This window comes from Bombyx mori, chromosome 10 (assembly GCF_030269925.1).
Source record: "Bombyx mori chromosome 10, ASM3026992v2".
In the NCBI taxonomy this organism is placed as follows: Eukaryota; Metazoa; Arthropoda; class Insecta; order Lepidoptera; family Bombycidae; genus Bombyx; species Bombyx mori.
Genome location: NC_085116.1, coordinates 11,536,958 through 11,564,352, shown reverse-complemented (window position 1 = coordinate 11,564,352; position 27,395 = coordinate 11,536,958). Strand labels below are relative to the sequence as shown.

The 27,395-nt window shown below is 39.9% G+C and overlaps 1 protein-coding gene across 9 annotated transcripts in view; it reads right to left on the bottom strand.

Moving 5' to 3' along the window:
- Positions 1–2,312: 2,312 nt before the first annotated feature.
- The window catches only part of LOC101742820 (RNA-binding protein Musashi homolog Rbp6), a 557,845-nt gene continuing 532,762 nt past the window's right edge, over positions 2,313–27,395 (bottom strand). For 3 of the 9 annotated variants that reach the window (XM_004923172.5, XM_012697539.4, XM_012697540.3), the window contains 7 exons: positions 27,114–27,198; positions 25,274–25,306; positions 24,376–24,456; positions 11,053–11,118; positions 9,777–9,997; positions 7,499–7,565; positions 2,313–6,762 (listed from right to left, as the gene is read on the bottom strand). In XM_004923172.5, the coding sequence (XP_004923229.1) occupies positions 7,524–7,565; positions 9,777–9,997; positions 11,053–11,118; positions 24,376–24,456; positions 25,274–25,306; positions 27,114–27,198 (528 nt within the window). In that variant the 3' untranslated portion in view covers positions 2,313–6,762; positions 7,499–7,523. Of the gene's footprint in view, positions 6,763–7,498; positions 7,566–9,776; positions 9,998–11,052; positions 11,119–17,807; positions 18,011–24,375; positions 24,457–25,273; positions 25,307–27,113; positions 27,199–27,395 lie in introns of those variants that run through there. The other 6 variants (XM_012697538.4, XM_062670680.1, XM_062670681.1 and 3 more) reach the window with 4 other exon arrangements.

Sequence of the window (27,395 nt, the reverse complement as noted above, 5' to 3'; positions counted from 1 at the left end):
TCACATTTTTTTCATCACATTTGTCACCTATATTGATAGGTACATTACAGTTATGAAAAACGATTCTCTTTTAATTAAAATAATATAATTCTAAAGTATATATAGACGAAAAGATACTGAGATCCTGAAAAAACTCATTGTAGTGGATGGATGGGAAGAGTCGCAATGCGCTGGGAAGACTCAGTATTTGTTTGCTTAAGAATATATACTTTTGATTAGTTTGGAGAAGGGATTAGTTATGTATTAGTAGTTCTCAGATTTTATAAATTTCGCAATATAATGCCACCATCAACCTTGAGACATAAGCTCAAAGCTCAATTACGTATATAGTACATCTGGAGGCTGTTGACCTTTGAAGCCAGAACGCATGACAACTTAAGGATATAATGAGGAAGGGCTGTGGCATCTATGCGAGTCTACAATCGGCACTACCACCAGTAGATCCCTACGAGGGCTGAGAACAGAAATACGTGGAGAGTTCGAATACACGAACGTATCTAGGAAAATTGTTTTTCGAAGTTGTGTCTAGTCTTCAAACGAATTCTTATTGTATTTCAATGTTAAAATAACTACAAAGAATATTCTATTTTAAATTAAATAAAGTAAGGTCTCATTTAGGGTGCAAGTATTTGTTACTTTCATTACCAGTCCTCTGTTCTTGGTTCTTTATTCTTGTGATTGTTATGAAATCATCATTGTTCAGATGTAAATTTAAGCCGAAATCTAGTATCGTAGGATGTAGTACATCTTAGAAATGTCTATAAGTTTTGTCGTCTCGATTTTTAACGAGCCATTTTTCTATGCCTCTCAGTTTTTAGTGTTTCAAAATCTGAATTTTGCTCGTCGGATCAAGCCTAGTATCATTTTTAATAAATCCGATACTGACGCTTCCAGTATGTGTACTTACTTTCCAATTTAGTCAACACACTCCGGAGTACTCGACCGCTCGGAAACGCACGCACTCGAAATAATTGCTGGTACACAATCCTCTGACAAACGACTTCGTGCCACTTCAGTTTCACAGAGCAAAATTTGTATGACACCAGAATGCCTACAGATCCGAATACCATTTTTTCAGAAAAATGAAACCCGTAAAATTATAATTTGCGTAATTACTGGTGGTAGGACCTCTTGTGAGTCCGCGCGGGTGGGTGCCACCACCCTGCCTATTTCTGCCGTGAAGCAGTAATGCGTTTCGGTTTGAAGGGTGGAGGCAGCCGTTGTAACTATACTTGAGACCTTAGAACTTATATTTCAAGGTGGGTGGCGTATTTACATTGTGGATGTATATGGGCTTCAGTAACCACTTAACACCAGTTGGGCTGTGTGCTCGTCCAACCATTAAAGCATTAAAAAAAAAGATCGGGCTGTTTTGCTGGAAGAGGTAAATTGTCCCTTTCTCTCAATAGAGTCACGTAATGTATAAAAAGTTCTTGCAGGTAAAGGTGACTTTCACTAACGGGTCGACCGGCGGCCCGGAATAAAGGCTAGCGGGTCGGGCCAATGAATGAAATTGCTTTCCGTAATGGAAGCGCATGCCTTCAAACTGAATTTCAATTCGGGCCTATGAGATTTTTGTTCCTAGCTCATTAGAGCACGTAGACTGATAGTAACGAATTCTTTAAAGTTTAGATTAGAATTATCGGTTTGTACATAATATAATATCGGTACTGTAAATTTATATCTATTATAGATTACTTTTGGGTGATCGTTTGAAAGGTCATAAAACGAGCGCTATCAAATAGGTTTGCAATAAGACCTTTGCCGATGTCCATGGACAGCGATAAGCACTTGATATATGATTTTTTTATTCTTTTTAAAATATGTGACATAAATTATATATCTACCTTATAAAAATATTTAATGTTTTATCAATTTGTAATTCGGTTTTTCAAAATTTCGTCACATCTATCTCAGAGTATGTTATTATTATTGTAGTTTTAGTATATTAAGCTATAGCTTATTAGTTGTTATTCTTAGTAGGCATACACTTTGCATTTGCTTAAACAGTTTGATTCTACTATGAATTCTTTCTTAATTAATGATAGTTTACTTTATTACCTTAATTTTGTTTCGAAAGATCTATATTTTTTCAAATTTATCTATTAGTTAGGTTTGTATTTTTTTATTATATTTGTGTAAGGGTCGATATTAAAAGCGAACACAAGTTTTTAATTTAGTCTGAGGAAGTAAAATTTTCATTTATGTCATTTTGGAAACAAAACTTAAATTGAAATATATATGTAACAGACATTAAAAAAATGCGTTCACATTTAATTTAAGGGGGAGTTGAGAATAAATAAAACAACCGGTTATTGTTTGAACAATGTCCATATTATATTTATTACCACATACACACGGCACGATGTGAACCTTGTCTTAAATCATTTTATTATAATAGGTATATGTACATTGCACAATGTGTAGGTATACATGCATCGCCATACACGCGCGCCCCGAGAGGCTGTATGATTATATATCTCATAGTATAATGTATGTTATATAATGTAATATTCCAATAAGAAAGTGCATTGGTGCACGAAATCGGGGCGGCGGACGTACCCACCGCTTTTACAAAACATTTTGATATTATCATTATTTAATAAAGAGATGCCGTAAAAACTAATTTTATTCATTATTACGATTTATATCCATATTGTATACAGATTCATGTAACATATTATACACGAAGAAATGACGAAATTATCGCGTCGACGCGGCGTTCGCACGCGTCGCGGGCCGTTCGCCTAATCATTTACCTCCATTCTCTAATACTTAAATGTACATGACACGAAATTCGAACGTATATAAATCCAAATTTACTTTTAATGTAAAATCTTAGGTAATTGATTTTTTTTTTATTATTGCTATAGAAAATCAGTCAGCACGCGAAGCACGCAATCGAGAAGTAACCGCGAGATTGAAAGCAAGCGGGCGGCGTTGCGCGGGGCGGGACAGGGTGTCGGAGCCAACGATTATCTCGGCTCTAGTAGACACGCTCTCATGCTGACTACCGATCGGCCGGTCTGTTCGTGCGGAGCCAATGCGCGTCCGGTTCTACGCGACTATCTATACCTTTGGTCCTTGAAATGTTCACTTGGCCATCGCCGTATATGCAAAGCTACCGTTCTATGGCCGCTGCGGCGACTCTACCAACTTCACCAGTCTGTCACGTTATTAGATTAAAATTAATTATTATCATTAATATCAATAATAGTAGATCGTGTTTAAAATAATGTAGAACGTCATCATCGTACAAAATATAATAATAAAATTATCTTTTAAATTTACAATACATACGTAAAGTCGCAATACTAGGATCACATAACGAATTTAAATTATAATTTGAGATCTCGCTTATTTGTTACGTAGTCTTTATTGTGTGATAGAGAAGACAACTAAAATGATAGAAGTGAACTAGCGCGTATAGGAACAAGCGAGAACAGAAGCGAGTCGCGGTGGCTGTTGGCATCGAGCCTCGGCCGCTCCGCACTGCTTATCGGCGGTCTGGCTTCTAAACTGCGGTCCACACTAACGACACACTTATATAATATTGCTCACGATAATTAGGAAACCAAAATGACGCTTGTAAATTTGTTTGTTACAATGGAATATGGGATTAATTTCAAATCATTACCAACTTTAACTTTCGGTTGATTTTTATTTGTCACGTTTATGTTTTAATGTATAATTCAATTTACTCAATTTCTGATGTTAATTTTGCGCACACGTAAAAAATGTTTATAGGTTTTTAACTCAATAAGTGGTTTCTTAATATGAACCGTATTTAAGAAGCTCTAAGGGTTATTCTAACAAAACAACCTCACAATCCGTTTCAACAAACAATAACAACAACAATGAAACTAAACGTCCGTCAAGCTAATCCTGATTGCAGCTCCAATGAATCTAATATCGACCAGATGGTACGAGTATCTAAGCGTTGCGCCAAACTACTTACATTTTTCATTGTACACTATTTTTAACGTCCTTAACACGTAAATATATATAAAATAAAATAAACAGTAATTTTGCATCGAACACTGACTCGTGATTTACTAATTATTACAATAATATAATATCATTATTATTACTTAAAATTTGAGTAATTATTGTTTACGTCAAAGATATGTCAAAATAAGCTATTATTGCTTTCGATTGGTCGTTAAACATAGTGTACGGACGCCGCCGAAACGTGTTCTTGATTTTATACGGCGCCATGCGTATTACGGCCCTAGCATGATCCGCGGCGTATTCGGTCGCGAAAAATAACCCTCACAGGGGTGGCGCCTACCTATTATTCTTTTTTTTACACATGCGGCTACCTATTTATATACAATAAATTTTCATCATGTCTCGTCTCGATGCAATCGCGGCGAACCGATGGCTTCTCACGAACGGTAGTACGAACCTCTTTCACTATAATGAATGTTTGTTATCGTACTAGCGCGGGGACAAGCAGCCGTGTGCGCTTCTCCTACATTAAAAAGGTCGGTAAGAAAATATAATTATAGTGAGGATGTGAAAGAGAATGAGACGACCGATGGCGGCGTGAAGCGAACGCGACCGTCGCCTTCGGTCCGGGCCTAAAAGTTATAATGTCTCATCGTAATAATTAAATATTCTAAGAAAGAAAAAAAAAAACGTCTTAAATACCTATAACACCGTAAATATAAAAACAAATAATTACGTTAATTTGTTTAGGTATGATATCGATATCCCGACCGTCCTATAGACGCACACCTTTCGATTTCATTATCAATTTCCTAGCTAAGGTTCATAACAACATAACCGCGGTCGCTTATACTCGTAGTGCGGTGGGTCGGCCACGTCTCGATCGGACTGTAGACGCGAGTTTGCCGCACACTCCCCCTACCACTCCATTATTCAATTAACTACGCACGAGACATCGTAATGAATTAATCTTTGAAAAGAATATTGATTCCTCTCGTACCGTTTTCAATGTAATTTTTTTTTTTATTATTTATTAATTTTAAACAGGGAACATTTATATTAATAACGTATTTAATAATAGCATTTAAAAGATTGTTTTATTATTAATACCTAAAATTTAATAACTAGATTAATAATATTAATGTTTAATTGATGTAGGTAATGAGTAATAATAGTAAATAATGAATGAATGCCACTTAGTGCATGTTGTAATGCTAGCGGCTAGCGATACGCGGTCAGATTATATCAGCAGTCAGCGGAACGCAGTCGTCGCGTTATAAGTCTGTAGCCGACTCCACGCCGCCTTACTCTGCGACTGCTGCATACTAGATAAAGTGATCGATTTAATTGTATCCAGTACCTAACGAATATGATTAACGAATTGACTTCATATTTTATTCTATTACCTCAAACCTGCGCCTTTGGCTGATTCTTTTGTTATCCCTGTCTTTAAAATATTGAAATTTTGTTGTGTAGTGTGTGTGGGTTTATTGCGAATGTACGATTTACGAAAGTTTATTTTTTTATTAAAAATTTGAATACGACTAAGTACGGTGCGACTCCGTGATACAACCGGAGCCTGGTTTTTTAACAGTGTTCTTATATATACGGTTAATACAATCGTAAGAAACAATGAAATACTTATTTATTTAATACACAAAAACTGCAATGAATTATAATTACAATACCTACGTTCAAAGGTACAGGATTGAAATGAATTTTTATCTTAGATCATGAGAGATATTCAGAAATGTATCGACTTAGCTCGACAAATGTTATCATGAATCATCAATATCCTTAGGATAAAATTTATAATATCGTAATACATAATATAAGAAAGTTGTATATACGCCATACTAACATAGTCTTAATGAAGTAATCGAGAAACTCGCTACAGAAAAAGAACAGCTGTTCAAAGTAGTGATATCATACAATTCGAATTAGAAGAAAATAATTACATTTATAGATAAAATATGCGATAGTACATCTTATTATAATTACGTTAATATTTGACGTTAATATTAAAAATAGATAGAATAAAATATGTGTCGGTGGACGAGCGAGGAGGCGCAGTTTTTGTGCGCCGCGTTACTGTCTCCGGTGTCCAGCCGTCGCGTCGCAGTTGTGCGAGAGTCGTGCGAGAGTCGCGCTAGAGTCGCGCGACCTTTTGTCCACCAGCTCGCGGAGCCCACGGAATGGAACAGGGACAAGCTGCTTGCGAACACGATCACATCTCGATGCCTCCTAACGCCGGACTTTACAACATCTCATCAAAGCGAACTATTGAAAACCCTACTATGCAGACGCGCTTTTCGCTGGACGCGAGAACGTTCTTAACAGATTGACTTATCTAAAGTCCTGCGCAGAGGACTGATTACATTAACTGTAATTTAACTATGAATTATAAAATATTAAAGATATACCTCCCTGCAATAAAATCGTCTACATGCACATTATAATTATGAAATGTATTTTTTTTTTGTAATATAAATTGATTATTATTTTGACAACACATCTACGGTACAGACGAAAGCGAGAAAAATTTGAAAAAATACCTGTTCAATCGATAGACTATTTTTCGTTCACACGACAAAAAGTTATTTACAATAGACGGGGTCTTTTCGACCGGGTGTGGGGATGGGGAGGGACGTGAGGACGAGGGGAGTAGGGTGGGATGTGTTGCGGCCGCGCAGGAGCGAGGAACTTCGGAGTCGTCGCGCTGGCTGGAGGAGAGGCGCTGGCGGCGGGCGGAGGGCGCTAAGAGGGCGGCACATTTAAGGGGACGCTATGCGCCACCACACCGCTCGCCACCTAAACCAGTAAATATTTTAATAATATGTGGTAGGCAGCGGCTTGGCTCCACTTGGCTTGGCTTGTTGACGTCTATGAGTGACAATAACCATCAGGTGACTGACCATCAGGTGGGCCGTATGCTCTTATGCCTACAAAGGCAAATAAAAAAATGTAATTGTCAAATCGACTGTTTTTAATTGAGTCAAAAAACGCGATTAAAGAAAATTGCTGAGATAATAAATAGAAAAAGGGAAGCTTTACGCATTTTAATTTCAAGCTTAATGGAGAGTAATGTACTGCATAGTTTGAAAATGACGTCACCGCTTCAATCAGTAACAAACTATTAAAACTGACTTTTCTGGAACAAGAGTATATTCTTGTCACTTTTCGTGTATTTTTAGGTATGATCATAACCCTATTTTTTTTAATTACTATTGAAAATTACGTTTCAAAAAGGAAATGATGAACAGGCATCATTAAACACAATCTTTTTGTCATAAATCATTTTAATAAAATAAATTTAGTTTAAAACAGTGAAGTTATTTTATTTCTTTTATATGTAGGAGAATTTAAAAAAAAATGTATATATTATAACGTTAAAAGAATAACAAAAACAAAAATGGGTCCGATTAAAAAAGAATGTGTAAATTGTAACAGTAACGTTTGCGTAGAACGCGTATCTGCTGACATTCATTTCCGCCTAACGACATTTTAATAGAGTGGAAACGCACAGCAAAAAAAGGTTAATACTCACGTAAAATATTTGTGCTATAACACTTTCAATGATATCCGTTGGTGAAAGCCGCCGGAATCAGGGGTCCCTGGAAGGAAAACAAAATGAGAATTGAGAAACAAATATTAATTTGATTAAATTGAACAAAACGGCAATTGATTGAAACAAAAATAAACCCGTACCAGAGGAATCTCGAATTTTTCGTCGATAGAACTTCTAATGATTTTGTTAAATAATCTTATAATTAAACAATCATATTTACACTGTAAATAGTCATTAAATATGCCCAATCGTTGTGTGGACCGACATAGACCAACATAAGTAAACGTTCAGGTGAACTGAGTTCTGTTTATAATTGATTGCAAGTATAAGCGATTCAATGGAACATTAACCTCTCCGGGGGCGGATTTAAGGGTAGTAAGTCCAGTGCTCGCAGTCGATAGAGCGGTCGTGCTGGCCAACAAAATAAAAACAGTGAGTGGATGAGTTAGAGCAACGCGTGCGACCGCTCGGCGGCGGTAATTACACTGCTTGTTCTCCTTGATTTACGGTTATTGCCCGTGGGGGCATTCCCGTTACCTAATAAGACCGTTTTACACTCGGGAACCACATGCGTCGGTCTGGTCCGGTCAGTGGCTGGACCGTTCATTCTCTCATTAGCGACGTATTTGTTTTGCCCCGGCGATTAAGGACGATTGAGTTAATATCCCATTTGATATATGACGCCCCTGATTCGGAAGGGTGGCTTAGTGGGCACGTCTGAGCAAACCACTAACTACAATACACACACAACTAATATTGATTGTCGCCAATCTAGTTTCAGAAATTTAAGTTAAAAAAATAATAAACTATCGAAATAAAAAGACACTTAAAATATTAGCTGAAAAAAAGCATCGATTGCATTTTGAAAAATGTGCAAAAGATGCTGGGACGTGAGGAGTTAAGATCTCGGCGACGGCGGTGGCAGGCGCCGACAAGCAATGAAGACTGATGGCATCTCGGGGAAGCCGTTATGGAGAGCGCGGTCGCAGTTTTAAAAAGCCATTACCCGTGGCAGTGCATCGCGTAGATTGCTCGCTGTGCTCATATTTCGGAACACTTTATAATCGCATCTCTCACGCTTGAGGCGCTCGCTAACTTATGGTGATTACGCTTTAAGAGCGACAAGGAAGATCGGTTCTATAATGAGATTGGACCGCCTCGCTAAAATTTTAGAGTGTCGTCGGCTGCTAATTGTGTCTGAGTCGGCGTGCTCGAGGCGGTTCACGGCGTGGCGTCGACTTAGTACCGTAGTACGTAGCTCGCATTTTGCACTTACAACCTTATCCCACTATGACTAACTGCTAATGAAATTTTGAGTCCGACTGGACTGTGAACCGATTACGTATTTTCTTGATGTGCTTAGAATAAGGAATTTAAGGTGTCTTCAGTTTAGATTATATGCGATATTTATGTAGGCGAATAATGATTTTGAAGATCGCGAATCAAATGTCCCGGAGAAAAACAAAATAGAACGAACATTAATTTGAATGCCGTGACAGTTGAAACTTTTCGAACAAGGACAATTTTGGGAATTGCTTTCATTTTTGGGCTATACTGAAATAAGCATTTTGAACATGACGTAATAAATGAAAAAAGTTAGAATCGAAAGTTTTTAACTTTATCCCATTTATCACGAAATAAAATAAGTTAGAAACTTTTCTTATATTCACTGTTACAAAAATATTTGCGGTTTTATTATTAGGAACTAATTCTAAACTCAATCTCATGTGTTTTGTACACAACTGCAAAAGAATAAAATTAAAATATGAAATGGGTATATGAGTATATATAAATTTTTATTTATATTACTATTTTATAAATGTGAAACAGAAATACAAATTTATTTTCAGAAATTTTACTATAAGCAGTGATATAGAAAAAACAATTTCTTCTAAATACTTTTAGAAAACAAAAACAATAAATTTCAGAGCTTACTAATTTTTTTTTCAAAGAGAATTATATTTTTTTTTTTTTACCGCTTAGATTGGTGGACGAGCTCACAGCCCACCTGGTGTTAAGTGGTTACTGGAGCTCATAGACATCTACAACCTAAATGCGTCACCCACCTTTGAGATGTAAGTACTAAGGTCTCAGTAAAATTACAACGGCTGCCCCGCCCTTCAAGCCAAAACGCATTACTGCTTCACGGCAGAAATAGGCAGGGTACCTACCCGCGCGGACTCACAAGGTCCTACCACCAGCAATTATTGTGGACGTATAATTGGTTTATGGAAATCGTAATGCACACAATACTAACTGGGGTGTAATTGAGGGGAGCGCGGCTGACAGCAATCGCGGGGAATCCAGAGGGCTGGGGACTAGCAGCCTGGACGTAGCCAACACTGTCCGCTGCAGACCCGTACACGTCGAGGGCTGGTCCCGGGGAGCTCGCGGCCGGGAACCCAGCGCGTCCACCGGCAGCGTGAGGAGACGCCGGAGGTCCAAAGCCAGCCGCTGCAGCTTGATAGTTGTTCATCACTGTGAAATATGCATTGTTCATATTATCGTTATTTTTATTGCTTAGATGCGTGGACGAGCTCACAGCCCACCTGGTGTTAAGTGGTCACTGGAGCCCATATACATCTACAACGTAAATGCGCCACCCACCTTGAGATATAAGTTCTAAGGTCTCGGTATAGTTACAACAGCTGCCCCGCCCTTCAAACCGAAACGCATTACTGCTTCACGGCAGAAATAGGCAGGGTGGTGGTGCCCACCCGTGCGGACTCACAAGGGGTCCTACCACCAGTAAAGTTATCAAGCACGAGAAGACCACTGTTAAACATAAGGCTTCCCCAAATACCTAAACTGATTCAAAGCAGATAGTAATCATCGCATTAGTGCGACTTTCTTGTATATATCTACCTTGATGATTGTCATTGATTATGAACTAACATTAGTTAGCAAAGAGAAATTACTTACTATGTGAATTTAAAAAAAGTAGTTTTTCTCATTCAGTAACAGTACTGTAATGAAGTTCATTTTTAATTTATGTAAGTAATATAAACTATTTTACCACATGCCTTCATACAATCCGAAGGGAATTCGGAAAAACTGTATTTAATGTTACATTTTTTTATAGAAACCTATAAAAATGTAAAATACGGAAATGACTGAAACATCAAAGCAAGGTTAAGGCTGCTCAAACAGGTATCCATGATTTTACTAGATTTAAATGCTATTTACTACTTTCATTGATTAACGCTATTATTTAATAAGTTTTATATTTATTTTATTAATATAATATGTTATGAGAATGCTGTAGTGATTTTGGTTTTATTTTTCATGAAAATAAAATCAACGGCAATGAGCATGCATCGTCCTAACATGGATACAAAGGTATAAAGGGACATCGAGAAAGAGGGTTAATTCAAAACGAACATTACTTATGAAAGTGGTAGGGTTATGAGTTGTCGCAAATGATGATGGTGTGTAATGAATAATGGGCGAGTGTTAAATATGTACGAGTAGAAGGATGTAATGTGTGAAAAGACGTCCATAAATAATGAGCTTGAAAGGCTTGGAGGGTTCACCTGAGAGCGCCTGCGCGAGAAGCGGTGTGTTGTTGTTCGGTGTGAGTTGGCCGTTGGTCAGGTCAACTGCAAACATACACACGGTTCGCATCCACTCCACGTACAAGGGTGATGCATCACGCCCACATTCATGACTGAACCATCGACCGTTTCACTAACCGACAGCTTCGCGAAGCCTTTTTTATTGCTTAGATGGGTGGACGAGCTCACAGGCCACCTGGTGTTAAGTAGTTACTGGAGCCCATAGACATCTACAACGTAAATGCGCCACCCACCTTGAGATATAAGTTCTAAGGTCTCAAGTATAGTTACAACGGATGCCCTACCCTTCAAACCGAAACGTATAACTGCTTCACGACAGAAATAGGTAGGGTGGTGGTACCTACCCGCGCGGACTCACAAGAGGTCCTACCACCAGTAAACTGGCAGTAAACTTGGCCTACGCAACTGCGCCTCATCGTTTCCGTATCACGCACGATCAACCGTAAATCGACCGTTGATAGTGTTATCTCAACTTCATATTGAAGTTCTCTAACGTGGATAAAGTTGAAGCGCGTAAATGCATGAATAATTTACCCGTTAGAGACAGATGCCGGGCTGACGAATGAGGACAGCGAAGACTACGGACTAGGACTGTGTAGGAACACCAAAAAAAAAAAAACATCACGTATGTCACGTGCATTCAAATGAAAAGGAAAGCTCCAAGTTTTACGGGTATAAATCACAGAGGGCGAAAAAAGTTTTACAAAATATCCAGTAAATTATCCGACGTGAGTTTTCGGTGGCACGCGGCCGTTTGCTTATTGAATAGGGAAGCGCATTAGCATACTCGGCACGTCGCTGTGTCTTGCAGCTTGTGACACGGACGCCCGCAACACTTCAGCTTAGTTATGCTGCGACGCGTTACGCTCCTACATTACAATGTTTGAAGTGTAAAAAATTATATCAACAGTAAAATAAATATATATTTACTAACGATCACGCCACGTTAACTGGTCCCGTGATAAGTTCGTAAAGAACTTGTGTTACAGGTACCAGATAACGGAAATGAATGTAAGATTTTTATTAGACACTATGTAAAAGACATTTTTATATTTATCATACAAATATCTTCCCTTGGCGGGATTCGAACCCGCGACCCTCTTGTGTAGTGACCATGTCACTTACCACTACACCAAACGGCCGTTAAATGCCGTTAAATATAAAATACGTAATGCAATGAATTATGATTCATTCATAATGATTCATTATAATTTCATTTCAAACAAATTAAATCTTAGGACGTTTTATAATCTTATTGACCATTTACCGTTACGCTGCGTCACCGTTACACCATTTTTACCCTTTTCGGCTTGTACGACAAATTTCATTTTTGTTAGATACGCGAGCTATGATTTAGTGTGAAAAATGAAGGGCTTCGGTCACACCAGGTGATTACCGGCCTGCGAGTGACTTTGCGGAAAAAGTACAATATAAGTAATGGAGGATGAATGATAGATGGCGCGACCGACCCATCCCGATCGTGTAACGCTACGGCTTGCGCGCTCGCGTTCGCGTGACGTCATTTGTGGCGCGGCAAACCGAGAGTAGAACTGAATAACATTTTACTTTACTATAAAGAAAAATATGTTTGACCATTAAGATTTTTAGTACTACCATGTTATCGTGAAAACAGTCGATTTGCTGCTTTATTGCATTTGCTGCTGATTACTGCTTTACCGTTTAAAGACGTGCTTTATTCACGTTTTAGTTATAGTAAAATGTGGTTCGTCCGGAATTGTCAAATTGTTCTGAAACGATATTCCTTACAGACACTACTAGAGTGAGAGATATATGTACTTTTTTTTTTTTAATTTTCAAAGTTTTGTCATTCGGACTATCATCGTCCCGACGTTCGGCATGAGATAAAGTGCGCCGGCTTCGGTTGTAAAACGTTGTTTATCGTTTCAATCATACTTCACGGCTCGGTTCGCGGCAAACAAAGTCACAAACAGGCGCAAGTTAGTCAGCCCCGAAGCGTGTTTCTGACCTCAAATAATTTACGACTAAAACAATTCAGTTTACGGTCGAATTGTATGAGGCGGCCGGCGAGTTATCTGCACCGGTCATATCTGTGCCCGACGTTAAGCCCGCTCCGACAGTTTATACAGTCATGTTAACACGTGCTTTAAAAGTAATTTGTGTGCGTTATAGTTTAACTTGTTAAGTCTAATGTAATCATACGGGAGTTAAGAGATTTACGTGTTAACAATTAATTTCTCTGACTTCAGAATCTTATTGAAAACACGGCTATATTAGCGTTTATTAATTTGATTTTTTCTAGAGTTCTCGTGCGCGACGTACCTAAATAACATTTGGCGACTGTTATTTAGGATTCTTTTTTTTTTATTTGATTCGAAACATCATATTTAAGAAAGAGCGTGTAAGCGGGTATTATATTTCATGTGGCCAGTAACAAGTTGCGAAGTACGTGCTATATCACCTCAGGGGGCGCAGGGGAGCACACATTCATCTATAAATTCAGAGGCCGTCTTGTGAGAGCTATTCGAACTTTCATAATTGCGAAGTTCGGCGAAACTTAATAATTCTTCTTCAGAAGTAGGATGACGGCCGAGAGAAATATTCACGGAGCGTACTCGTGTTGTAATACCCGCCCTACGGATCCGCTACGTTACGCGGGCCTTTTTACGTGCTACGATGTTGGAGCCCGCTACGCAAAATCAGGTACCCGAATTTTAACGGCACGTGTAATTTTATCGGAATTACTTTTCAAAGTCATAGCGGGGAACGGAGGAAAGTAATAATCGATGCTGTGAGTTATTTTTTTAGGACGTTGAATTAAACAAAAAAACAAAAAAAAACCGATAAAATACGTTTTGTATTAAAGTCGGCGTTTGATTAATAGGTCGCTGTGTTCTGTAACTTTTTTTTATATTAAGTTTTACGTGTCGTAATTCTTGGAGAGCTCGTAACGTAAAACTAAAGTGTAAGTTACGTTTAATAAGTGGAACGGCTTAAGTTTAAAGAGCAATAAATAGTAGTGCAAGGCAGGTTACGAGCGCCATTAGCAAAGTTCGGTGCGAAATCATTCTCGTTCCTAAAAGTTGGCCACCCGCATTTCTCACCTACTCGGTCTCGATACTTCATTTCCCGCTCGGTACGATAGATATGTTTTATTTTAGCACTCTCGACCCGACTCGCTCGTCTTACACCAACGAAAACGTATATTTAATAGGTGCCATCAATAACTCACGGCGAATGATAAGGTTTCGGGAGTTTTCGATCGCTTGGCCCCTGGGACTTATCTCAATTGCAAATTAATCCTATTTATATGTTGCGTGTGGCTGTAGTGAACGGAATAGGCCATACATATATTTGTGATTTAAAGAAGGAATCACGAAACGTCATTACAGATCCTCCCGGTCCATTAACGGTGCTTTTAGGTACCTCAAGCACCGGTCACCGTCCTCGCCGAACCCATCGCTTGTGATGAAGGGCTCGAGTAAATTAAGCCATAGACACAGCCCACTGAGTTTCTCGCCGGATCTTCTCAGTGGGTCGCGTTCCCGATCCGGTAGTAGATTCTACGAAGCACTGCTCTTGCTAGGGCCAGTGCTAGCAACACTCCGGTTTGAGCCCCGTGAGCTCACCTACACGTCAAAGAGAAGCTGAAATAGCCTCTCAAGACTATCAGCATAGGTAGGGAGAAAAAAAGGAAACACGTGTCTTTCCTGTAAAGGTAGACCGCGTTTCGGATTTCACGTTTATCGAACCTTCACCTTTTGACCAACAAGGTCTTCGCATCGTAAAATTTCGAGAAAATTCTTCAAATTTCCGTCGTGGTTCAGCCATAGAATGGTATGTTAATTGTGGAAAAAAAAACACGTAAAGCGACTTTCATAAAAGCTAAATAAAAAATAGAAACCACCGAACATTAACAAACACACACTTTAGATCGAATTCAAACAAATATTCTACTAATTACTTCGAACTGCAGAAACATTACTACCCATGTGAACAAATTATACAATACTTTTTTTTTTTTTTCGAATAGTGTTCTACAGAAAGTGCTACAATTTAGTCAATAAATATCACAATATTTTCTAAAACTATGTTTACATTAAAACCTTTTTAATATCTATTCTAAATTTAAACAAAAGAACCACATTAATATTCAAGTTTTTTTTTTTCAATCTTTCATTTACGTACTGCCTAATGCGTTTAAGATTGTCATTTTGATACTTCTATATTCTAGGGATATCTTAAAACTATATAATGAAAAACCATCTAAATTACAAAAATAAGTTTGCACCACCAATTAATTGCATTATATGTTACCACCAATTCAGAGAAACTACAGTTCACTCACATTGCTCTACCTTTGTTATAAATGACAAGAAGCGGTTAATTATAATAATTTCTTAGAACGTCCTACGGACACCAATAATTCTATAATTTAAGCTTGCCTAAATTACAAGTATACCTAATTTCGCCATGATATTTTATTTTACAACTAAATACGATTTTTTTCTATAAAATTCTCTTTAAACTCGGACATATCAAAATCTAGAATTTTATTTAATCTAATACTTTCAATTTACTTTCCGTTCTAATTCTTATTCTATTCTAGTCTATTAACATTTTTTGCTACAACTCTCTCTCTCTCTCTTTCTTCTAATATTTACTGTTAACACTATGAACTACCACACGTACATTTCTTTATTTATTATTCAAAAAATAATTATACAGTTTTAATTTCCTACGCTATTCTATTTGCTCAAAGTAGGTACTGAAGAAACTTCATAGTGTTGTAAATCAAAATTACTCGCCCCAGTACTGTTGTGGACGTCACACCCCATGCTAACGATGTTTTCTTCAAAACTGTTCCATGTTTCGGTTGACCGTGTATTTCTATGTTGCTAGTAAATCCTTATTCCTACTCGGATTTGTTCGCGAATTGTTTTAGTTGATACATATTTATGCTATATTGCTATTCAGAAAAAATTGGAACGCATTACAAAGTCGGGGATGGTCCATGCAGGAAAAAGGACTTACTATATGTACTCGCACTGTTGGCACGGGTTTAGTGCTGTACTGCTCTAACTAGAAGAGATTAGTATGCTAATAGTATCCATTACGAATTCACGGACACACTCGGAGTCGATGAAATTCTACCATAAAAAATTATGGACGATGGGGCTCACTAAACTAGCCCATTTATACTCAAAATCTATGAGCGTCCGTAAATAAAATACTATCTAAAATAAACCAAAATTTCTGACCCATCCAAACAGCACTCATATAACTAAACCACAGTTTTGAGCTCTATAAGGACAACTATGAACTATATTAAATACATTACTAAAGAGTGCTTAGATAAAGATGGAGAGCAATTCGATTTTTGACCTAAGTAACAAGCACTAAACGTAACAGTTACTAACACAATTAACGGTCAAATATCTTAAATTACAAATGGAGTTGGCACTGTTTACGACACGCGGCCACTCGCCGCCTTACCAGCTAATTATCTGGATTCAAACCGACGGCCGTGTGACCCTTAAAGGAATTCCATTGCGAGGCGTTAATTTGTCGTGGCATTGTTTCTTTATTTTTGTTTCCTCTTTGTCTAAAGTTGTTAATTTGATCCGGCTTTCGGAATTGTTTTTCTTTTAAACACGAGATAAATAATAAGTCGATGATTCTCTGAGATAAATTCAGAATCGGAGTGTAAGATAGTAACGAACTATGCTAAACAGTTGGGTACATGTATGGATCTGGTTGGGGGTCTGCGTTCTGAGGGCGAGCGTGTTGAATGTTAGGAATGTTAGACTTGCGGTAGCGGGCGGCCGCGTGCCTTCCGAGCGAGTAAGACTACGAGGACTCTGATTACAGACAAAGGTGTCTGTCCGGGTGTTTCTCATGCACGTTCTTACCAGATTGCTGTGAGGGGACGCGCCGCGGACACCACGCTGCGTGTGCCGTGTTGGATGAGTCAGAAAAACGAAAATACCACGTTAAAACATTTAAAACGCGGGAGCGAAGGTAAAAATTCACTTGAAATAAAGAGAAATTCACGGCACCTTAACTAACTCCACGTTAAACATACTATCTCTTCCAGTTTAGCAGCTATCGATACGGGAATGGTGAGGCAAAGATCGATCTCGCTATGATGCGATCAATCAGACAATAAACGATACGTTTTGATTATACAACGGCAAAATCCTTTATTTTAAAATATAGCGGTTTCACAATATCTTAAACTTACGATTAAAGATATAAGACGATATGTGGAACAGCGATAAGAACATTAGTAGCTTACGAGATGACATAATACAAAGACTTAAAATATACACGTATAGTAATTATAATATGATTTCGACGCATGGTTTACAATTTTATGTTACTTCATTGGAAATACATCGTGTCATATATTTATAATATTTGTGCAATGTGAGCTAAACCTACTTATGAAATGTTTTATGTTTTTAAATGTAATATTGGAATTACTTCCTGAGGGATACCGCAAAAACTTTGAAAAATTTGATACTAGAATAAAATATTTATTCCATAATATTATTCTTTTTTCAAATCGGGCTATATGGGCGAACCTAGTCGGGCGAAATGTACCACGCATCTGCGAATTCGGGCTTTATTCACGAATCGTTTTTTTTTTTTTTTTCTATTTTTCGACATTGCATTCACATCATTTTAGTTCGAGAACTGAGCGGGAAAACGGGAGTGTAAGACCAAAGAGCTTTTAGTTTGAGAAAAGATTTATTCGACAGAAATTCCGGGAGCCGTTAACTGGTGTTCCGGGTATAGAGAGTGGTAAAGCGGCGGTGTTGGCGTCGTGGCAGGACCGGACGGACGCCTTATGAGCTCTGTCCGAGCACGCCCGGGTTTACATACTCCGCACCGACCAAGAGACGATTTTCCGGTTGTAAAACTCCCACTACACCTGCGGCAACAAAATAAAACAAATTCTACAAAGCCAGCTACGGTGGCCTAAGTAGGGTTCCGCCAAAAGAAACGCGCTTAAAACATAGAGCAACCAAAACTAAATCACAGAACCCTTCTAAAAAGTAATTTAGAAATCAATAAAAACAAAGATGTGTTTAAAAATACAGTGGACCGAATAATTCAGCATCAACTAACAACATCGGAGTAACATTCGTACTGTTTTTATGGGGAAACTTATTGATAACATCCTGTTTACTGTTTTCGGTTATCGGATCATTATTTCGTTTTAAATTATTTCTTTTAACAATGTGGGTCATGATACAAAGGACAGGGGTTTATTATTTTCTAAGTATAGACAACATCGATAAAGTTGTATCAAGAACACGATGTTATTCACTTAAAATCATTTAATATTAGTACATTTAAGCACGCAACGAACAGTTTGATAACGGGAAAGGAAACGTGTTTGCCCGATGTGAAAATTATTTGTCTGGAAAAATTACCACAGATTATACTATACAGATTATACTACCTAAAATCGATATTAGAGTGTAATACGATTTGAATTTATTCGTATTAACATTAAATGTAATTAATTTATTATAAAGCTTATAATATGACTAGTTTAGAGGATGGCGATAAGGACGGTCGCACACAGCGATTCAACTAAAAGATATTAAATTATTTTAATTATGTAGTAATTTTGAAGGAATATACTGCGAGGCGCGTTGGAGCATTCATAACTTGCCATTTAAGGTTTCACGCAAAGGGAAATAGCATTGAAATCACACAATAGTTTCAAACTTTATGATTCATATTTTAAATATAATATGAAGAAAAGTAGCTTAATATTGACATCCAAAAATAGAATACAACAATAACAATTAATATTAATTTCGATAATATCATTAGAATTATCGTTTCAAAGGATTGTAAATATTTAGAATATACACAGAATAAACTTTAAAAATCAAATTAACGAATATACGTAATAAGTTAAATTATCGAATATCCGATAAAGTATTAAAAATAACATTTTATTCAAAGCTCGATGTATCATTCACGTACAATTACAACAAATCAGATTAATTATGTTTACAATGATGCTAAAACTAATTCTAAAAGAATACTACGAAAATCAATTTCTAAATGTCGGGTACTTTTCATCCTCTAAACTTAGTTCGAGATCGATTTCTAAAAAGTCCTTAGCTATCTAAAATGTATGTACTTAGTTTTAAGAAACGCCTAGAAACTTCGACTGACCGCAGCAATTTTAATTCATTTAGGGAAACGCACAAAAAACCGCAGTACCAAACAAAATCTAGCATTAAGGCTTATTTTGCATTCAATCTTAAAGTGAAAAGTGATCTGAATTATATCGAAAAATGTATATTTGACGTAGAACTTTACTAAAATGTTCTTGCGGTACATACTTTCAAGTTCTATTGAAAATTAACAGAATCATAACTTACACAATATTTATAAACGAAGAAGAAGAAACATATAATGTTATCTGTATAATTCATGATACACGGTGCGATAACTAAATATATTCGTTGTTCATTTTGTTGTTTTAAACGTTTTCCTGGAGGTATAGGAATTAAAAATTCAATATCGTAACAAATCTGACTAGCACACGAGTCAGGACTACAAAAATACAATGTATTTGAACTAATGCGAACGTTGTATTGTTAATTCTCTATTTAATATTTCGTAAATTGATTTGTATTAAAATACGCTGCGTTCAGTCATTCTTCTATAAAATTGATTAATATTCACGCTATTAGTACACTACGAAGAATATTGTATGAAGATAAAGAGTATTATAATAATATTTTTTTATTATTACTGAAACTACAAAATATTTTCCTCTAAACACTACCGACCTACTTCAATTCTAATATAATAACAGCGAGAAGTTAAAATGTTCATTTAATCTAATTGATACGACGTCTATCGCCGAGAGTACTAAAATTTCGTCTGTACTACGATTTTCAATAAATATGCAAATTACATTACGAGTGGAGTTGCTTTAGTCTGCAAGGATTTTACGGCTTTATGATCTTCGCCGTATAATCGTTTTATCAAAACGTAGGAGAGCTCGCCGCGTTTCATAGTTAGGCTCGAATTATAATATTTTGTCACACAAACTGACTTGCTCGTGTACTGTGGCTTGACGTCTATTTTTAAGTTGCATCAATAATATTATAGTTAAAACAATTAAAGAAGAATCGTTTTTCCATCGCTATGAGTTTTCACTTGTAAATTTTCTATCAAATTACGTGAGGCACTCGGATGTTTTTATTGGCCTACCTCTCGAATGGGAACAAACAGAAGCGAATATCATTTAAAGAAGAAGAACTTTCGTATTGCAACGACACTGTATTTGGTCATAAAAATACTATGAATTATTCACGTCGGTGGACACAATTTTGTATTTACTCTGTGAATTATATTTATTTGCAAGTTAAAGCAGACATTTTAGAAGTTTCCACCGATTCGATGTTATTATGGTTTTCAAATCATATATTGATTTTAGTTTATTACGGTATTGAAAATCTTTAATTTAAATTATTTGTTTAAAATTAATGTTAGCTAGATTTTTCGTGTTAACGATATTCAGAGTTTCAAATTTGGTTCACGTTGCTAGATTCAGCTTGGTTCAATACCGGAAAGCTCCTATTCAGGAGCATTCGCCCCGACCAAGAAAAAGTGGAAAGCCAAAGCTTAGTGGCGTAATTATGGCGAAGCGGAGGTCGCCCAAACGGAGACAGTAGACAAATAACGAGAAGAGTATTTGTGCAGCTGTGCCTTGCGAGCGAGCTTTCCCTTACGCGGCTTTACAGGCCTATCGAAAGGTTTATTCTGTTCCCTAACAATGTTTATCACGGGGGCGCGCAATAATCTCTCGAAGAAAAAAAAAAACCAACCACAGGAAAATTAGCATGGCAGCTGCGGGAAATAGTTTCTGCGCTTTTCCCGCCGGCAGCGGGGGGGGACTTTGAGCCCCCCCAGATGGACGCCACGTGGGGCACGCCTCCGCGTCGCCCCAGCGTTCCCGCTGCCGAGGAGCCCCCTCCCCCTATCACGGGGGCGGAGATCCATGCGGCCGTGTCCAGAATGAGAGCGAAGGACGCGGCCCCCGGCCCTGACGGCGTTCACGGCCGGGTCTGGAGCTTGGCCTTCGAGGCCCTAGGGGACCGGCTCGGGGGGCTTTTCGAAGCGTGCCTCGAGTCGGGACGGTTCCCGTCGAAATGGAAGACGGGCAGACTGGTCCTTCTGCGGAAGGACGGGCGCCCCGCGGACTCACCCGCGGGCTATCGCCCCATCGTGTTGCTGGACGAAGCGGGCAAGATGCTCGAGAGAATCGTCGCGGCCCGCATCGTCCGGCACCTGACCGAGACGGGTCCCGATCTTTCGGCGGAGCAATACGGCTTCAGGGAGGGCCGCTCTACGATCGACGCGATTCTGCGCGTGAGGGCCCTCTCCGACGAAGCCGTATCCCGGGGCGGGGTGGCGTTGGCGTTATCCTTAGATGTAAGGAACGCCTTCAACACCCTGCCCTGGTCGGTGATCGCGGGGGCGCTGGAGTATCACGGCGTCCCCGCATACCTCCGCCGACTGATCGGCTCCTACCTCGAGGGCAGGTCGATCCAGTGCATCGGATACGGTGGGGCGATGTACCGCTTCCCCGTCGAGCGCGGTGTTCCGCAGGGGTCCGTCCTGGGCCCCCTGCTGTGGAACATCGGCTACGACTGGGTCCTGCGGGGCGTCATACGGGGTCCCCTCCCCGGACTGAGCGTCATTTGCTACGCTGACGACACTCTGGTCGTGGCTCCGGGGAGGGACTACCGGGAGTCTGCCCGTCTGGCGTGCGCAGGCGTGGCACACGTCGTCACTAGGATCCGACGGTTGGGGCTCGAGGTGGCGCTCGACAAAACCCAGGCCCTGTTATTTCACGGGCCGGGACGAGCGCCGCCTCTGGGTGCCCACCTCGTGATCGGAGGCGTCCGCGTCGGGGTCGGGGTGACTGGTCTTCGGTACCTCGGCCTCGAACTGGACGGTCGGTGGAACTTCCGCGCTCACTTTGCGAAGTTGGGCCCTCGATTGATGGCGACGGCCGGCTCTTTGAGCCGGCTGCTTCCAAACGTCGGGGGTCCCGATCAGGTGGCGCGCCGCCTCTACATGGGGGTGGTGCGGTCGATGGCACTATACGGTGCGCCCGTATGGTGCCACGCCCTGACCCGCCAGAACGTCGCCGCGCTGCGACGTCCGCAGCGCGCGATCGCGGTCAGGGCGATCCGAGGATACCGCACCGTCTCCTTCGAGGCGGCGTGCTTGCTCGCCGGGGCGCCACCCTGGGACCTGGAGGCGGAGGCGCTCGCTGCCGATTACCGGTGGCGTAGCGACCTCCGCTCTAGGGGGGAAGGGCGCCCCAGCGAAGGTGTAGTTCGAGCGCGGAGGCTCCACTCTCGGCGGTCCGTGCTGGAGGCGTGGTCTCGCCGCTTGGCGGACCCGTCGGCCGGCCTCCGAACCGTCGAGGCGGTCCGCCCGGTTCTCGCGGACTGGGTGGGCCGCGACCGCGGATGCCTCACCTTCCGGCTGACGCAGATGTTGACCGGCCATGGGTGTTTTGGCCGGTACCTATTTAAGATAGCCGGAAGGGAACCGACGGCGCAGTGCCACCACTGCGCGGACCGCGACGAGGAAGACACAGCGGAACATACATTGGCGCGTTGCTCTGGATTCGACGAGCAACGCGCCGCCCTCGTCGCGGTCATAGGAGAGGACCTCTCGCTGCCGCGCGTCGTGGCTACGATGCTCGGCAGCGACGCGTCCTGGAAGGCGATGCTCGACTTCTGCGAGTCCACCATCTCGCAGAAGGAGGCGGCGGAGCGAGAGAGGGAGAGCTCTTCCCTTTCCGCACCGATCCGTCGCCGTCGAGCCGGGGGCCGGAGGCGGGAATACGCCCGTACGTCCCGGCCCCTGTAGGTGGCGGCCTCCCCCCGGTGAAGGTCAAGGGGCGACCTGAGGGGGTGAGGCCGCGCGGCGCGCTACCAGCACTCTAGCGCGCTGCCGTGGAGTGATTAGAGCGACCGGTCGACGGTGTATCGCGTCCCGACCCGGCAGGCTGGTTCTGATCCAGCGGGGTATTCCGGGACACCAGCGGCACCGTCTGGGCGGCCCGACGGGCTGCCGTACCGAGACGGCCGACGTTTCAGAGCCTTCGATTCGCCTCGAAGGCTCCGTCGGCTGGGCGTCCTTGGGGTGAGCCGCGCCGTCTGGTTGTAGTGTTGACCGCGGTAGCCCCCCTACCTCATCCGGGTTTTGACCTCGGAGGGGATCGGACGTCGGGTGTAAGAGTGCAGAGGAGTCGTTTAGTGGGTGGGCTCTAAAATCCTTGGGCCCGCGGTCTGCTCACAACACCATGCAGATCGTTGAGTCTCACATACCCCGCGCGCCCCTTTTGCGCGGGGACCTCGTAGGAGGTTCGGCCCTCTACCCGAAAAAAAAAAAAAAAAAGGAAAATTAGCATTCTAATCCCATTTGGCGGGAGCGGTCGTACTATTTTTAATTAGACGAAAGACTTTTTCGTCCGCATCGAGATTTACATAGAGTCACCACAAAAAAGTACGACGCTTTTTTAGTACTTTAGTTTGAATCTCTTCAAATCTTATTAAAGCTTTTCTTGTTAATGAGAAAAGCTAAGGTGGAATTCGAGACATTAACACGAGAATACGAGTGAGCCAAGTTCCGGAGCCGAGTTTGGCAGCGGGACGAATACGAATTCTATATTTGCGCTGATGTTTGTTTGCTCAACGCGTAGCATTTGAGCATTGTTAGGGTGAAACGTTTGTAAACGGAGCAAAGCGCTCCGAATTGGCTGAATTTTTCCAACGACATTCTCGGTGTAAACAGTCAATAAATAGCATTTTCACAAAATATATCTGTTTTGTAACAGAAGAAATGACGGATTTATCTAGATGGTTCAGTCATTGTTAGAGGTGTTGGCTTGTTAGTAAAGTTGTTAGTGAAAGTTTACACGAACTTTTGCTCGTACAAGTTAGAAGCAATGGGAAGTTAGGACACAGTCACCACAGCGGATTACGTTTATTAGCGTATATTAAATTAGGTTGTATAGTATAAGTGACAAGCGTGTCAGTCGACAGGCAAATTAATAGCGATTGACAGAGACACAACGTGTAGGTTAGTGGAATGCATAGTCTTTGGCGCGAGTTCACAGATGCATGGCGTGTACATTGTAAACCCCGCTGAGCTCGAGCGGGTGGTATGGCAGAAGGGTCGCCAGGTGGTGGTAATGATTGCCGGATATTTGGTGGTGCAAGCTCGCCAGGGGATTACCTGCTGGGTACGGCAGCCCGAAGCTAGGATAGCCCGAATAGCTACGTCCAGCCGCGTAGGCGGCGTATGCTGCGGGAAAACCTGGACAACAAAAAAACAAATTCATTCAAACAACACATACAATTTTACTATAGCTTACACAATAATAGTTATGATACAGTTTGTTTCACTCATATTTCATTTCATTATCAATATGAAATTTAACATGCTTTATATTATGCAGCGACACAAAATTAATCGTGTAGTTAGTTTTTAGTTTTCATTTATTTTAAATAATTTAGTTGCAGGAAGAAACGGCAAATTCACATTCGGTTAAGCGTAATTATTTCTCGTATCGACCTGATTAAATATTGCAAAGCATCGCCTATTGTAATTTCAGTTATTAGTGCAGTTCAGTCTTTAACTAATACTCGTCTATAATGCTGCTACTGTTAAATTTGAATTACACACCACTCTTACCATATTAGAAATATAATAGAAAAACTACTTCAAACACGACTAGGTGATTTTATTATCTGACAAAATGAAATTATTCACTCTCTATTTATTTTGTTAGTTAATGGAGGTAGTTAAAAATGTTAAATGCATAAATGGGACCGCTCACGTCGGCTGATACAATCACTGTACGTCTATTTATTGCCAATCAAAATAGTGTATCTGTCAGGCGACGCGATCCATCACGCGGCAGATGGAAGGATCCTATGATACGACGAGACTTTACCCATCACACATCCGACACCTAGCATTCAATGTGAATTAGTAAGTTAATTGGTTATGATACTCAAGGGGATCCGGTGATGATTAGCACAGTAAACATTCATTTACCGGTCCAAGGAACATGTTAACTGACAGATGCAATATATGAAGTGACTTTCGAATAAAATTAAAAACGACTTACCGTCAGGAAGAGCACCCAATGACCACATGAAATCTAGAAATGTAAAAACATTTGCATAAATCGATCTATCCTTACACATTACAATTTATGTTGTGTTTATATGTCAATGTTTGAAACAACGTGCGCTGAGACACTATTTTGCTTGGCGAAATTTTTAATTTTACAGAGTAGGTACAAGTGTAGTGAATTATGTTTAGTGAGCTTATAAATATTTAAGTGACAAGTTCAACAAATCTAAATCTACTATCAAACAATTTCTAATATTTAAGAACTGGGGTATGTTAGTTCATAATTTTAAAATTAATGTCAAGTTTACTCAACATGTTAATCTATTCTAAACTTGTTAGTCTAACGCTAAACATGTTAAACAAACAGACATTGTTCAAGATTTTAGAAATGACATTTATTACTCTAGAGTCTACGGAACTACTTAAACAGTTAATAAATACAATTATTTCTATTCATTAGACAACGAGAGCTACTCCTCGAGATTACACATGGATGATTCAAAAAACTTTTTTTTACTGTTAATGAAAAATAGTTAAGTACGGTAAATATGAAAATTGTTTGACTATATACTAACAGAGAACATTGTGTGCCTTACTTTGTTACTATATCATAAATAAATACAGAGGTGAAGCGTTACAAATAACAATATAAATAACCTATTTGAACTATTAAAATACATAAATATATACATATTATGTATATACAGTAAGTTTCGTTCCTACTTAAAAAAAATTACAAAAAATGTGAACATTTTATCTAAAAAAACTTTCTAGTGTTTTCTTTATATAATACGTTTAAAAGACATCCACAGATATTAAGTCGATACCTCTTTCCTTCCTCTGACAATATTTTTGAAAAGCCGACATCAAGCTGTGAAGCTAATCATTATAAAAATTCTAAAAGTAATAATAAAATTTATCCTAAAATCGAAGAGTTTAATCTCTTTACAAAAGCTAATGCTTGTTTGCTATGAATTCAGTTTATCAATGGATGGACGTGGCAAAACTGGCAAGAATCAGCCGAACCGCGAGGCTCCTTTAATCACAATATCTTACTTTAAACTATTTAGAATGAGGCAAATATTATTATCAGGCTATGTTGTTTCTATCTAGGTATGTAAAACTTGAAACTGAAAGAAGCATCTTCTAACTGGTAGAAAAATATCGTTATCTATCAACCTTAGTAAATCGATTCCAGTTTGCGCTCTACTGTTCGTTGTAAAATGTAAATATTATTAAGATTTCGTTTCTATTGTATTTCTAATCTCCGGATAAATTTTTAGAAAATCTGCTATCTAGCCTGTAACTAATGGTAATTACTAAAAATAAGACACTTCGTTGATCATTAATATTTTTTCTTAGTACCTAAACGAATAGACTTAAAATACTCTGTAGTGGTTGAAGAGAGCAGGAATGTAAGAAAAATAGGAATGGATAGGAAAGTGCGGAAGGGAATGCAGTGCGAAAGAAAAAACTGCAATAGTTTGTCATTCAATAAGGATGATGTGGATGTTGTTGGAAAAGAATCGCGGATCAGAGGGGCAGCGGAGTGGGTAAAGTTGCGTGGGTCAAGGGAGAGTACAAAGTGGGAATATCAAGTGCGTGTGCACCGAGTAGTTCAGATACAGAGTATGCTAGTGGTGGTATGGCTAGAGGCGCGAGCGCGGGTCTGGGGGTTCGTGGCGTGGGTCGGAAAGCCGCAAGGGCTCGGCGGTAGGCTGCGGCTTGAGCCCCCGCGCCCGCGCTCGCCACTAACAACTGCGTTGGCGCGTGGACGGGATACGGCGCGTATCGTACTCCGCCGACGGGGACGCCGCTACCTAACAACTCACCGTACGCGCCGCGACCGGCAGCTCTCGTCTTCGCCAGGTTTGCTGGGAGCATAACTTCTTTAGGCTGAGCTTTTTTACATTCCACCTGAAACAATTTCATTTCATTAAATTCGTTGACAAAATAGAACGGATAATTAACATTACTAGTGGTCCCGCAGTCGTTTGAACATTATTATGGCTCTATTGTCAAAGACTTCTACAGATGTCACCAAGACTACACTATAGACAAATAATATTAAAGATAAACAATATTAACCTATTCTCAATTTGACCACAAACTTT